This window comes from Passer domesticus, chromosome 4 (assembly GCF_036417665.1).
Source record: "Passer domesticus isolate bPasDom1 chromosome 4, bPasDom1.hap1, whole genome shotgun sequence".
NCBI classification, from domain to species: domain Eukaryota; kingdom Metazoa; phylum Chordata; class Aves; order Passeriformes; family Passeridae; genus Passer; species Passer domesticus.
In genome coordinates this window covers 54,642,819-54,657,221 of record NC_087477.1, presented here as the reverse complement: position 1 = coordinate 54,657,221, position 14,403 = coordinate 54,642,819, and the positions used below count along the sequence as shown (strand labels likewise).

Genomic DNA, 14,403 nt, shown 5'->3' with positions numbered 1-14,403 from the left:
ATAAAAGGGTGGGAGAGGGGGAAGCTTCTGTCATATATTACCAGGTTTGCCTCAGATAAGTATTTTAATGAGACTGGTTTTTTTTAAAGGCAATGTGAACTACATGTTTAATATTGTTCATCAAAAGATGAAGCATACAGTCTTGAGATTATTTTATTGTCTTTAAACAGGCTAGTATAAACCATGTAAGTTAAGTACTTCAAAAAGATGCTTTTGGTCACTAAATATTTTCTACCACAGAAAGAGGATTTCCCTTTAAAAAACACATGCAACTGAAGCCATAATCTTTTTTTTAAAAAAAGGAAGTTGGAGCCTCTCTAAAAACACAAAAGCTAAATATTTGCCAAAAAAAACTATACACGAGGAGCAATTTGCATAACACATCAGCAACACAGTTATCGTGTGGAAATCTGACCCTGATCAACATTATATAATTAAAAGCAATTTGTTTTAGTAAAGCACAAGGTGCGAAGCAGTTCTTAATAGTTTTTGTAAATCACTAAATTAAGGATGTTTGCTCAGAGTTCACTGCAAGCAGTTAACAATTGTCTGCAAACTACTGTTCTACTTCCTCTTCTAAATCACCAGCACACCATGGTAGTAACCCTTTGGGTGTGCGAGCAGCCTTCTGGTGCAGGACTAGTTAGGGAACTGTTCTCTCCTATTAAAAACTCCAGAGTCAGCTAACCAGGCTGTGTGCAGGAATCAAAAAAAAAACAACAAAATGAACCCATGATAACCTCCCAGGTTTACAGACTTTGGTCACTTTTGGATTCAAATTTGGAGCACCTATTGCAATCCTGAATAAAGATGGACAGGTGTGAAGTGATCTCAGCCCAGTAAAGATTTGAAAACTCCACTCATTAGAAGAATTTTAATGAAGTATTGGCTGTACAAAAATGCAGATGCAGGTCAACTGCTAGGATCAGCTTTTTAACTTTTGAAACACTATTTACTATATATACAATTAATATAATGCAATTAAAATCTGGAATCTTTTTTCTTAACATCAGAGTTAAACATTTTGGTATGTTCAAAGGATAACATTTTCAGCTCAGCACTAAAACTGAGATTACTTTAAAAAAAATCTGACTGCATACAAAATATGCTTTTAGTAACAACAGCATTTCAAACCTCGTGATTTTTGAGCTTCTCAAATAAGAAGTCATTTTAGAGAAAAGAATCATAAAGTTCAAGTGTTCATTAGATAAAAAAAACAAGCCCTAATGCTGCCACATGGAATTACCAATCCAAGGACATCCCATAACAAAGGGCTGAGCTGACAAAGCAGCAGAAACACTCTTGCCGTTTTTTTTTCTCTGCTAACAGAAGACAAACTCCTAACAAGCCAAGCACGTTTTTGATTTAATATTGTTGACAGGATCACAGTAGTTTGTCATACATTTCATGACATACACATCATAAGCCTCTCATTCTGATCTTTGTGTGTCCCACCAATCTAATTAAACCACTTAAGCTTCAAAATTTTTTTCCTGAAATTATTACATAGTAGACTGAATAAAAAACAAGAACAGTGCTGTACTTAGCATTAGAATACAAAGAAAATTCCTTACTTCTTTCCAGTTTGATTCAAAGTCATAAAAATTTCATTAACATATGAAGAATTACACAAAATCTTAGGTCATTATACTCACAAAACATTACTATTAGATATAAATAATTCTTATCAAGTGTAAAAAATTCCCTAAAGAAAAATATTACAGTAAATCAGCAGATCAAAACATTGCATATATTTACCAACCTCCACAAAACAAAATACATACTTTAGAATAGAAATAAAAGGAATGCAACCTACTTCTCTTCCCAGTAAACGTGGCTAACAAAGGAACAATACAAAAGCTGTAAGACCCCACTACCAGCAATGTCAGTAAGGTGATATCATAGTGGCTTCCTGAGTCAGTCGGTGGTGTTAGTGTAGAATTGAAGAAAATAATAGGAGAAAAATTAGTTTCTGTGCAACTGCGGAGTCCTCCTGGTATAGTCATTTAAAAAAGATCTAAGCAAGCTTAAAAGTCTACGAGACTGCAGCCATGTTCAACCTCTCATATTGCTCTTGCTTGGTCTTCGTGAATCGGAGTGGAAAAAATTGTAAGCTTGAAGGCAGTGTACAAAACAGATTACAGCAGCTAGCAAATCAGGCTAAATAAGGAGTCATCTGTTTGGATACTTAATCTGAATACACTCCTTTGTTATGAAGCGATGACCCCTTCCTTTGTTACATGAGGGAGCAAAACGAAGAGAGGACAAAGCTGCTTAGCAACTCCAGATACAGTCCTAAACCTGAACAGCAAAAGTCAACATGGCTGTCACAGTATCAGAACAGATCTCACTGCAGAGCAAGATGCACATGCATATTTTATTACACATACTCTTATTCCTTTGAGGAATATATTAGGCTTAGTTTAACGAAGGCAGTACGAGGAGGGGGGAGAAGAATATGAGAAAATGTAGTTATGTGTGCATGCATATGCGCATATATAAACCACAGACGTGTGTTAAATCACAGCTCTCTTTTTCAGTCCATTGAAGACAGATTTAAGTGACATCTGGCACAAATAAAAGGCCTTTGCCTAGTCTTCAAGATATAACAGGCAATTCAAGAGTAGAAGAATATTTTAATGTACTTATTTAAATATGCATAGTTGGGAATACTAATATATCTGATAGTCAGCTGTATGTTATTTTCTTAATATTTTTCCCTCTCAGAATTCCTAAGAACTGCTGTAGAACTTCAAAATAAAGCAAGTCCTGGTATTTTTCTCACTAATTTTAATCAAGCTTCATTTGGTTACACCAATGTTTATGGCTACCTTAGAAATTACAGAAGTCTGCCCACACAAAGGTTTCTCTTCTAAAACAAGTTTAACTTACGTGCCTTTAATTTGATCTACATATTTTGTCCTAAAACTCTGAAAGCAGATATAAACTGGTTCAAAAAAACATTTAGCATCAAAAAACACACTGTAACACACTGTTCCAAATATTATGACAAGTAAACCATTCTGTCCAAACATATTACACTACATGCAAACATTAGGAAACTCTTGCTTAAAAAGACATGCTGATTATGTAGTGTTTAAGGATGGAAGAGAAATTGTACCAAAATCTCTACTCATCAACCCAAAATCCAGGGCTCAGAACATTTTCAGACACTATGTCTCAAAAAGGAAAGTTCCAAGTAAAGAGGCAAAAAGAGTAAGACCTAGAACTAACAAGTAGTACAATCAGAATTAAACACAGGTACTTGTCAGACAGGACTCCCTTCCAAGAGGATTTTTACCAACAAGCAATTGATGTGGGCTATCAATCAGTTAAAACCCATAACCCTCACATATACTTACAATTAGTGCTGAAAAGACTTTGCTCACTCTGAGCACTGCTGACTGATGAGAGGCTAGGTGTTCTCTCAAGCACTGATCTTTTGACAGGCACTTTGGATTTGGCAAGGGATTTACCAATGCTAGTGCACAAGGATGGAGAATTTTTCACTGAGGCATGCCTTTCTCCTGGCAAAGATCCTACACCTGTCAATTAGGGGGGAAAGAGGAGGGAGAAATAAGAACAAAAGGAGTAGAAAAGAAACTTAAATGATTGCTTCTTTTGCACATATGCCTACAAATAAAAATATTTACACAATAAAAATCCATATAAAATGGCTTAATCTACTTCCTACTGACATGGTTATAAGTGCTGTAGATGCAGAAAAACAGTTCCAAGGACTTAAAGCCTTAGAAACAAGTCAAGAGCTTAACAGACTTGCGTTCAGTGCAGACATCTGCACACATTAAAAAGTCTTTCTTTGTATCTTCCTACCTCACCTTATGGATCGTTGTACTGGCAATCCCACAAAAATATAACCTCTACTTCAAAGACAATCTAAGAAAGGATTCTTCTGTTTGTCCCTCCCCAAAACAGATCCACAACCCCACTCCCCTTTGACAGAACACTCTAAAAGTATATAATATCCTTTCAAGGAATAAGACAGCATGAGAGCATCAAATTGCTTTGTACTCATATAATAAATGTCTTGAAAACTGAGTAGTTCTACATAACTAGTTTAACAGCACTTCCAAAACCAACTTCTTAATGGCCAGCTGGTACAGAAATATTTCTGTGTTAAGTCCAGTTTTCATTTGAGCTTGTTGAATACAAACACCCAACAGCTAAGCTAATCAAACAGGAAAAGCACCTACACAAGAGATAAGTGTAGGAGGAGCTCACTCTTGTATTACTAAAAAGCAAATACACTTTCCACAAGAAAAATCTTAGTTTAGACAGATTAAGCTTCTACTTTATTCCCTGAAAAGTGTGCACCCAGATTAAAATTTCAACGCCCCAGAGAAGTTATACACATAGGTTTCTCTTGCCAGCTCTGAGTTTAGTCCTGCCAGCCCCAGTATCAAGATGTTAGTATCAGCTTTCTGAATATGGGTAAGAGCTTTTCATTTTTGTACAAAACCAGAGAAGACAGACTTATATTTTTTAGAAAATATTTTGTTATTTATTATAAGAAATATATCTAAAATATGTTGATTTTTATGTCACTGCCATTTTCAAGGCTGACAGTTTATCTTAATGGAAAAGAAGCAACTACAGTGTCTCAGACTTGACAGAGAACAATCCAATTTCTATTTAAAGGGAATACCCTTCCCTTGAGTCTTGTTACTATTAAAAAAACAATTCAACTTTGCTTAAGCTAGAAAACTGATGAAATATGACAAAACTAGCTAGTAATTTGACCTTAAGCAACACCAGCTTTACTACAGGATTTCTACTCCTAAATACTAATAACCAAGAAACCTGAAATTTGCACCAAACCCAGGAAGTCATGACATTAAGGGGATTGCATTAAATTTTAGACAAGACAAACATGCCCAGTGTCTGCCTTTCAACAGTAGGTGGTGTGACAGGATTAGGCAACTTGTCTCAAAATATCCTGTATCAAGTAGACAAAACCAGGAACAGGACTGGTAAATGAAGGTACGTCCAAGACACTTCCCTCAGTTCAGAACAATTCAGAAACAAAAGAGAAGCTTCACAATATATACTAAACCTGCATTAGCATATTACATACTCCTGGTCACAGAATATAACACACAAGCTTCAATGAGCAATTAAACAAGCTTTGCATCAGATGTCTCTCATAGGTGTACTTTTACTATCTGTCATTACTATGCAGAACTCTGATTCTGTATATAGCTTTACTGTAGCCTGGTATTAAACCTCTGAGACAAAATAATCAGCCATATTTTAGAATTTTTTGAAAGTTACTGAAAGGGACAGCTGAATACATGGAATATGCTAAAAAGCGTACAAGCTTTGTTGTGTTGAGAACACCACAAACCACAAATTCATACTTCTTAAAAACACCTCTGAAACAGCACTCTAGACAATGTAACAGAAATAAATTTATTTCAGTATTTGACAAAAAAAGTTTCTGACCCATTTGCATGTCATAGAACAAACCTGACAGCTTTATAAAACTTTCCACAATGTTTTCTAGATTTTTCATTAACGGGTTAACATACCAGGAAAATAACTAATCCAAACCAGTTAGAATTCCTTTTGTAAATAGCCTCCCAGCAAAACAAGGTACAAACCCAAACAACTGCCCCAAAAAACAAACAGAAAAAAGTGTCACTGTACAAACACTGTGTGTTAAGTTTGTATGACTTAGTGAGTTAAAGTTCTACATTACAAAGGGAGCTAGAGGAACAAATGCATTTTATCAGCTGTATTTGATTACTTAAAGGTGAAGGTAACATGTTTGATTGCTATTGTGCTGGACTTATTCATCCAGTCCAAAACATACAGGAACAAAATCCTGTTTTCTTCACAGGGATTTTCATTCAAGAGGGATCAAAGTAAGCATGTGAAAATCTGAGTCTTGTCTATACAACATATACATACTCTCTATACATGATCTGCAGCAAGTACAACTTCTCTGCAGAGGCTGGAGTGCAGCAGTGCTCTGAACTCAAATCCACCAGTGAGCACAGCAATCTCTAGGATGTCCAGTTTCAAAAACATGTCAAACTTTTTCTAGGCAGATGGTCTTTTCTCTTAGTTTTTCTGCTGCTTTACTTGGTACTTTCCTATAAGGCTTCTATTAAAGTAATTACTCAAGCACTCAAATATATTTTTCAAAAGCCCAGCTCGAGGGAGAATTTAAGTCATGACACAAGATGATTAAGCAACTACTCTAGGTATTACTTCAAATAATGGTTTTTAAGGTTTTTTCAAGTACCATTCCCTAAGAAAGGAGTTACACAGAGGTAAATTCAAAGGTTTTAAAGACAGAATCAGGAAGATATGGAATACAAACAAAAGTATTGGAAATGAGCATAAAAGGAGGATATTTAGTCAACCATTACTATAAACAAAACAAGCAGTAGCATCAAAGTAATGGGCTTTCATCAGTTATTTAATCTAGTCACTGAAGTGGGATACCAGAAATACTGCATTCCTCTACAGTGAACTAATGAGTTGGCAATTCTTTAGAAAAAAGTCTCCATGCAACAACCATGTTACTTGAATGATGTTAAAGTCTCTCTTGTATTGGAAGGGAAATAAGCAAAGACCAAAGCTCATTCTTCAAAAAGCTCTGAAGTCAGCTTTCATATCCTTAGTCAAATAATCATCTTTTCATATCAATCCATCATAGGTTGTTATTGTCCAGAAAAAAGCTAAGGCTTCCTTGAAACAGTACTGGAGCCTAAAAAACCACACATTGACAGAATGTTGACATGAGGCAGACTGTAAAGCCAAATACGTATTCACAAATTCTGAAATTTCATGTCCACTATTTCAAAATACGTCAACATTTTACATCTAGAGCTGAGCACTGAGCAACTGGCATTCACTCAGCTACACGACACCTGGAAATGAGTTGCTGGAAACCTTTTCCAATTACAAATTTAGGGCACACTAAGTGCAAAAGGAGTTTTTTAAAGGACACTGTTTGTTGTTGCTGCTTTTTTTTAAACCTAAAGCTAACATTAATAGTTGTTTTGGCCCTTCAGTGCCTGACCTCTTGAAAATGTTGAATTTTGGATTTTTGCTTAATGCATTTCTGATTTTAAAAAGCCAAACAGCTCTGTTTTAAAAATGCTAAATTTCTTAGCTGGTGAAAAAGCCCTGCCTAAGCCTACCGTACAAGGTCTTGATAAAGCACAGGGAGCAAACCTCCAAGAAAACATGCTTTTTTGGCACCTATTGAAAAGTGCAAGCAAATAATGGATAAAACAAACTGGACTTTGGTATCGTTTCCATCAGACCGATCCTGATATACATGTAAGAGCGCCTACGGCTGCCATTTTAAACAGTGCAAAGCAGTAGCAATATTAACAGTTTTCTGATGGCTGCAAGTTCCCCAGTTTGCCTGATTAGCCATTCAGCATTATTAACTATACTATTATGCTATACATGTATCAGTGCTCCTAAGGAAGGAAGACTGGTTACAGTATGTTTTGCAATTTTAAGGTTTTAAGGTAATGTCTTTCTAATTATACCTCCCTTTTAAAGTCTCAAATTACTACCAAAATTACCAAAAAGGCAGGATACAGTCACATTATGTTGCTATGAATGCTTAAATGTACAACATAAACATGGAGAAAACCAGGGAATTTCAAGTTATTCCTGGGTCTTGAAATATTTATAGGAGAGAAATTTACTTGTTTAGCAAGTAAATTTTAGCTGTTGCTGGTCAGAGAACAGTTTATATACTAAGGCAAGATCCAATTCTGCATTGATACAGACTTGGACAGCATTCTTCCCATTCCCCTACAAACCTCAGACAGGTAGCAAGGAACCAGTAAGCCAGTGCCAAAAATCTAACTAGGGTGTCAGTAGCCATGCAGGTAGGCATTTACTTGTTCTTCCCCTCTCAGCTAAACATTCTTGGACTAAAAGTGCAGAACGGATCATCACTACTATAGAGTATTTATAAGCAGTTACCAGCAACCAAAACACCACTCTTTCTTCCCTCAAATGATCCTACCATCAAAAGAGTGATTGGTGTGTTTTGAGTTAGAGGAAGAGCAGTGTCTCATGCATGCCTACTGTTCAATTTCACTTTTCCCCTCCCTAGGTCCAGTTTTGAAATGTGACAGATTTCCTCCCAATTAAACCCTTCCACAATCAGAGACTTCTCCCTTCCTCATTCTCCTTTCAACCCTCTGCATAATGACCTCTCCAGCACCTATAAACAGCCCTTCTCTACCCTGGCCTCAGGTTTGAACCCACACCTGCTCTCTCACCTCCTGTCTGCCCGTAACGATGCCTGCTGGATTTAGTCCATCTTAGGTTTTTCTTTTTGAAGACTAAACTAGAGCAGACCCATGAGAGACCATGCAGTCTACACAGTCATGCTGCCAACCTCCTATGATTCAAGCAAAGCCTGTCTCTGGACAGCAGATAGTTTTACACCAGCTTCCCAGGCACAGTAGCGGCAAAGCTTGCCCACTCCGGTTTTGCCAGAAGACTCTCACAGGCTGCATGCTGACTTAATCCAATCCCAACCACTAGCTTTAACACAGCTATGGAAAGCTCAGTCTGTTTAGGAGTACTGGGCACAAGAAGTCAAATCAATGTACTGCAAGGTAAGCTGAGGCAAAAGAAAACCACTGGATTGGTGGATGGGGTTCATCCAATCATGCTTTTCATTATTGTCCAGTTCTCCATACCACACATCCTTCATGTTATGCACTGAATTTTGTTTGAATTAGATTGCAGCTTTAAAATTCACATTATCTACAAATCTTAAGTTTTCTGTTGCGGGACTTCATGTGTTTCTTGAATGAAAGAGGAAGCTTGCTGCAGCAAAACAAATACAAATGTCTTCAGGCAGACAATTAGGTGTACTTCCCTCCTCCTTTACACCTACCCTGACAGAATTCAGAACTAAGCAGAACAGGTAAAGAGTTATTTGAAGACACACCAGCATGTCCTTGCAAGTAAATGACTAGGCACCAAGAAATTACCCTGCAGGGAAGTAGTGCACACCTCTCTTCTAAAGGAGAATATTCTTATAGATATATTCACATTTCTGACAGCATCAATATGCTGACTGTTAGAATCAGTCTTGGCAAGTACGATCATGCTTCTTGGTACAGGTACAACATACTAAAACTTCAATGGGGCTAGTCACAAAATTGCCTGTAAGAAGTCTGGGAACACATGTGAAAAATTAATTTTCCTAACTATGGTCACTGATGGCACCTTAAGCAAATCTGACAGGATGAAATGCCCCCTTTTGAAAGCCATATTATCTGAATTACTCATAAACTCAAATACTTCCAACTCCCTCTGCCCCTTCTCCCTCATCTCCTCAGAGAACCAAATTATACAGAGATAAATAAACCAGCTTGCTTTGAAATCATTCACAGCAACAGATCCCATACTACCTCACAAACAAAATCCCTTTCACTTTTACTTGTTTCTCACGGTCAACTTGACTTCCAAAGCTAAATAGGAAGTATTTTATTCCAAAATAATTTTTTATGATGAACCCTGTGAAAGGCTTGCAAAAACACAAGCTGAGCCTCTCCCACCGGAAGAGTTCCTTGTTAATGAAAAGTAACAAAAGAAAATAGGTGTCAAAGTTTTGGTAAGCTTTTCTGATAGTGTGCGTAGTCAAGGCTAAAAGCAAATTGACAAAGCTACATTCAGATTACATCATTTTATGGCTCCTTTCTGGCTTCAAATTGTGAATTGACCATTTTGTAGCTGAATGATCAACACCCGGGGCAGGAATTTAACAGTCAGTACTCAGCACAAGTAAATATATTGCTCCAGGCAGCTTCCAGCAAACCATTCCTGTTGCGGATGTCCCGGAAGTAAGGGCGAAGTAGACTGGAAACATTACCAGGCAAGTCCAACTCAACTGACTGGAGAAACAATAAACAGCAAGGCTCTCAGGCCCTTACAATTAACACTATTTTCTGAACTCTCACAAATTCTTCAACTGGACAAAAGTCCTTTTCGATACACTGAGTAAGTTTTTCCCCAGTTTAGTGAACTGGTTACAGATACAAAATCATTATGCAGAGATGATGTCTGGATTATGATGACCAAAGAAGGATCATAGATAAGCCTTATCGCATACTATGGACTACAGATCTTGTGTTCTGTGGAGACCCATGTATTAGTTTCCTCCTTCCTATACCTCTGAAGGGAAACATGCAAGTTTCAAGTTCACTTTTAACACAGGTTTAAATTAGTACACAGTTTAAATTAGATATATTAAAGAAAATGAGACTGAAACCCACTAATCTCAACTAAGAAGGACAAATTATCTTCTTGGGTAAGCTAGTGTATGAAGAATCTGCTTTTAAGATCCATAAAAGAAGCTGGTTCTGTAAAAGAAAAGCGTAAAAAGACTGACTGAAATGAAATTTTAAGCCTTATTAGTAGACCCTGGTGCATTCCAGACTAGTTCATATAATTATAGAGAAAATATATTAACACCTTTACAAGTGACTGTCTATTCTAGAATTTTGAGTAAAGTCATAACTGTTTCAATCCAGAGAACCTGGAAGTTATGTTGTTAAGTTTTGAAGTTAAGTTTTCAAATACTTTGTTTCCCCTTGGCAGTATGTCAATCCAGCTTTAAAGAGTCATATGGTAGATAACAGGAATGATACAAGCTGAAAAATTATTTTCAGTACTATATTTGGGTTGGCTCCCAGTTCAGTGTCAGAACAAAGACTCAAGGACTGTGGGAATGCTTATTGGAACTAAATTGTTTTGGTCCTGCTCCTGTGTTGTGAAAGGCTGTACCAAGAAGTCCTGAATTACCAAGCTTATATATGTCTCCAGCTGTATGAAAACTGACTGAAACCATTTGGTTTGAATTTTCCATCTGAGGAGCCTTTCTTTGTGCAATAAACAGCAGTAACACTCAGTAACAAAGTGAGTCTTAATCTGCCACTGTCTGTTCTGTTTAACTATGGAAGCTTCTCTCAATCACATATTTAATGTATGATCAAGCCAAAATTCAGCTGCAGGAATTAAGCAATTATGAACTAAAAAGATAATCAGTATTTAAAAGTATCACTAAACCTGCTTACACATGTTTTTTATACCATTTGGGGAATTATTTTTCCCATGCTTCTGGTAGTTGCAGAACACAGGAAAAGTCCTTCAGTATGATCAACTTGTCGTAAGGGAATGGTTTCACTTGTTCAAAAATATCTTTAAGGAAACACAGAATTTATACTTTAAAGCTTCTCTTTATCCAAGCTTTCATTGATCTTGTTAAATGCTATGAAAATACCCTCAAGAGAAAAAGGGAGTGACCACTGCACTAGATTAATGGAAGTTAGAAGTAAAGCACAGGGCCACTATACTGCTGAAGGAATACCAGTGATTTAAATCAGAGACAAAAGGGTACTTGAAATGTCAAAAAACCCCATCACATAACAAGAGACATTTCTGTTACACAGATTATTTACATGGTTTCCATTTATTTCTGCAAGTCTTTTAACCATAAGCAGAGGAATAGTATTACTGATACTTTCAGATTCCCAAAGAGTTTCAACTACATAGAAATCTTGACAGGGCTCTCACCTTGACAGAGCTAAAACATCAACAAGAATGTGAAGTTTCTTACAATGAGAAATAATTTAAAGTAATGGTGTAATTTTAAGACAGAAGTGGAGATGAAGTTATAGCGTATCAGAAGTCTTACTTGCAGGTAAAGCTCCTCTCCCTTACATAATTTCAGGTAGGTTGTAGTTAGAAAAAGAAGGTAAAAAAGGCATTGGTGGGCATATACATTTTCAGATTTACTGCAAATCATTTAGTTTTCTATTTGATGCTGTTCAAATAATTTCCTGTGGCTCAAACTGTCACAGTGCTTTTGTTCAACTGCACAGGTGGTAATACTCAGTTGCTGGGATAGGTGTGATATCAGAAAATCTTGGAGTGATGTTCCATGGGAACACCAAAGCTCCTTGGCTTCTCCAATCCCCTTCAACTCCTCCCTTCAAGTGAGGCAAAGACACGACTCTTCACAACCCATAACACCTCAACTGTTATCAGGCTATCACTCCTCCACACTGGCTAAGATACATCCAAATCAGAAGGCTCTGTGTATTTCATGGGAACAGAAACAAGAGTTGCTTTGATTTTGAAACTAGTTCAAAGTCCTCTACCAGGGCTCCAAAATTATAGATCCCTTCCAGTAGAAATGGGTAAATCAAACATGCTATTCTGTGTCTTGAATTCTAATAAATGTTTTCATTGACAGAAAACAAGCATAGCAAAAGACATACAGCCTGCCACCCAATACTACAGAAACCTACACACACCACCATGGAAAAATTACCCATAGAGAATTAAGATTTTTGTCTTAGAGTGAGAGTGTCATCCCCTCTTATGAAGAAAGACATAAATAGTTACAGAAATAATTTTGAGGCCCCTAGCCTGCAGCAAATCTGGAAATCCGGTCACAGTTGCAGAAATGGGGCTTCATCATTTCCCAAATCACTTTGGTACACTGGATTTGTCTTTTAGAGAACCTATTTCTAATTCAGAAAAAAATTTCAAGTTCCAGCTAAAATACACCAATATTGGTGAACAATGCTCAGTAACCATTTTGAAATAAATAAACCCAGTTCTTTCTAGCTTAATATGCTCTGCAAATAACCTCACAAAAATACAGTGTTTGCGATATGAGTTCTGCTCTCCTTCTGCCGTCTTCTGCTCAGGTGAGAATCAGAAAATTTCCTGAGAAGAAATTCTCTCTGTTGGGGTAGTATGCTACCACTGAGTAATTCAATTTTACAAGTGGAAAAAAAATTACCAAAATCTTAGCTCCTGACAAGTTCCAAGGATCTTGTAACTGTGTTTTGTACAGGGCATTTTTTTCTTTCTTGAACAGCCATTCTATGAACATAACCCTCACAAGCTCTTAATTATTCTAGGAATAATACACACACTAGTACATTTTGGACAGATGCACCACTTCTGTCCCTCACCAGACACATGTGAGAGTTGACACAGAGCTAAACTATCATTTGTTCAGAGTATTTAATGCATGCAACTACATAAACTTCTCTTGTTGCCCAATGATCCAAATACTATCAGTAACTGGATAAGAAATAGCTGCATGTATGTTAGTACCTCAGGAAAAACCAAGTTCATTAGGATTTGGATATTTTTAAAACTCAACTTGACAAACAACTGAACAACCTAGTCTGAATTCAGTAATGACCCAGTTACAGGCAGCTGGGGCTGGACTAGGCGACCTTCAGAAGTCCTTTCCTTTCTGGATTTAGCTAGTCTGTCTGTAGTCTGACAAAATCCTGACAGCAAACAACTGTACAGCTACTGAATGATTTATCTGGGGGCTGGAGTTTAATACCAAAGTGTTCAAATGACTCCACTGGAAAAAACAGTTATTCCCTTCAGGAATGCTTTAGCCTAAAGAGGTAATTGAGTTTGGTTTACAAACTGCCACTTTGTCACAAAAAGTATATGTACAATTTTACTTCAAAAATGTTTAAAACAGCAGTAAGTATGGTTTTACCTGAAAGGTATGGATGCATAATACCGTGGGGCTTTAGCAGCAATCCCAAATAACTCCTACTTTGCCCCATATCCCACTTCATAATCCTATCCTATGATCTGCATCAGTACAAGGTCTGCCAAGGAGCAAGGACACATGTTTAAAAACTCCCTTTGTAAGGGATGGGGAAGTTAACCTGATGCAGTTGAATGCATCAAACCCTACTTTGTAGTGCCAAAACACTGCATAAGCAAGATGAAGGGTAATATGTGCTAGGACCAGTGAAACTGGGAACTGGGCATGGAGAAAACAAATTTCTTCTGCAGCATTAAAGTTCCAGTCTTACTAGATCACGCTACAGATTTGAAATGTTGAAGTGCTGCTTTTTGCTTTTAGTTTAAGCAGCCTTTTTCCTGTAGGAAAGATCTGGAAAATATTCTACTGACTACTGTCATTTCAACATATATCGATTGGCTAAGGAGTGACATGTTTATTTAAAAAAAACAAATGTGGGGAATAAATGCTTTTATTTTCAACAGCAAATGACTTCTGTTTCTTCTGAAAGTAATTTTTTTTTTTCTGAAGGAAAGAAGTTAGTCCTGTAACTCACCTGTGCTTACATTTATTTCTAGTGACAATATCATAAATCCTATCTGGATTAATAACCTAAAGGAAAACTCTATATCTATATCCATCTCTCTTCTTCTAAGGCCATAATTACAGACAGGAAAGGTTTGGGTTGGTATTTAGAGGGGTGATGAGTTCTCCAAGAAACTGGCAGCCTACAGCTTGGTGTCTGGTTCACTGAGCAAGCGCCTCACATGAGCAAGCCTCATGTGGGAGAATAGCCTATACTCACTTTCTTTGAGGGA

At 37.0% G+C, this 14,403-nt stretch overlaps 1 protein-coding gene across 9 annotated transcripts in view; it reads right to left on the bottom strand.

Moving 5' to 3' along the window:
* MTUS1 (microtubule associated scaffold protein 1) overlaps nt 1-14,403 on the bottom strand; it is a 119,166-nt gene that overhangs the window by 64,990 nt on the left and 39,773 nt on the right. For 6 of the 9 annotated variants that reach the window (XM_064418015.1, XM_064418012.1, XM_064418013.1 and 3 more), the window contains exon 4: nt 3,363-3,545. The exons of 1 other annotated variant lie outside the window; for it this stretch is intronic. In XM_064418015.1, coding sequence (XP_064274085.1) covers nt 3,363-3,545 — 183 coding nt within the window. Of the gene's footprint in view, nt 1-1,816; nt 2,167-3,362; nt 3,546-14,403 lie in introns of those variants that run through there. 2 more of the 9 variants (XM_064418020.1, XM_064418019.1) reach the window with 2 other exon arrangements.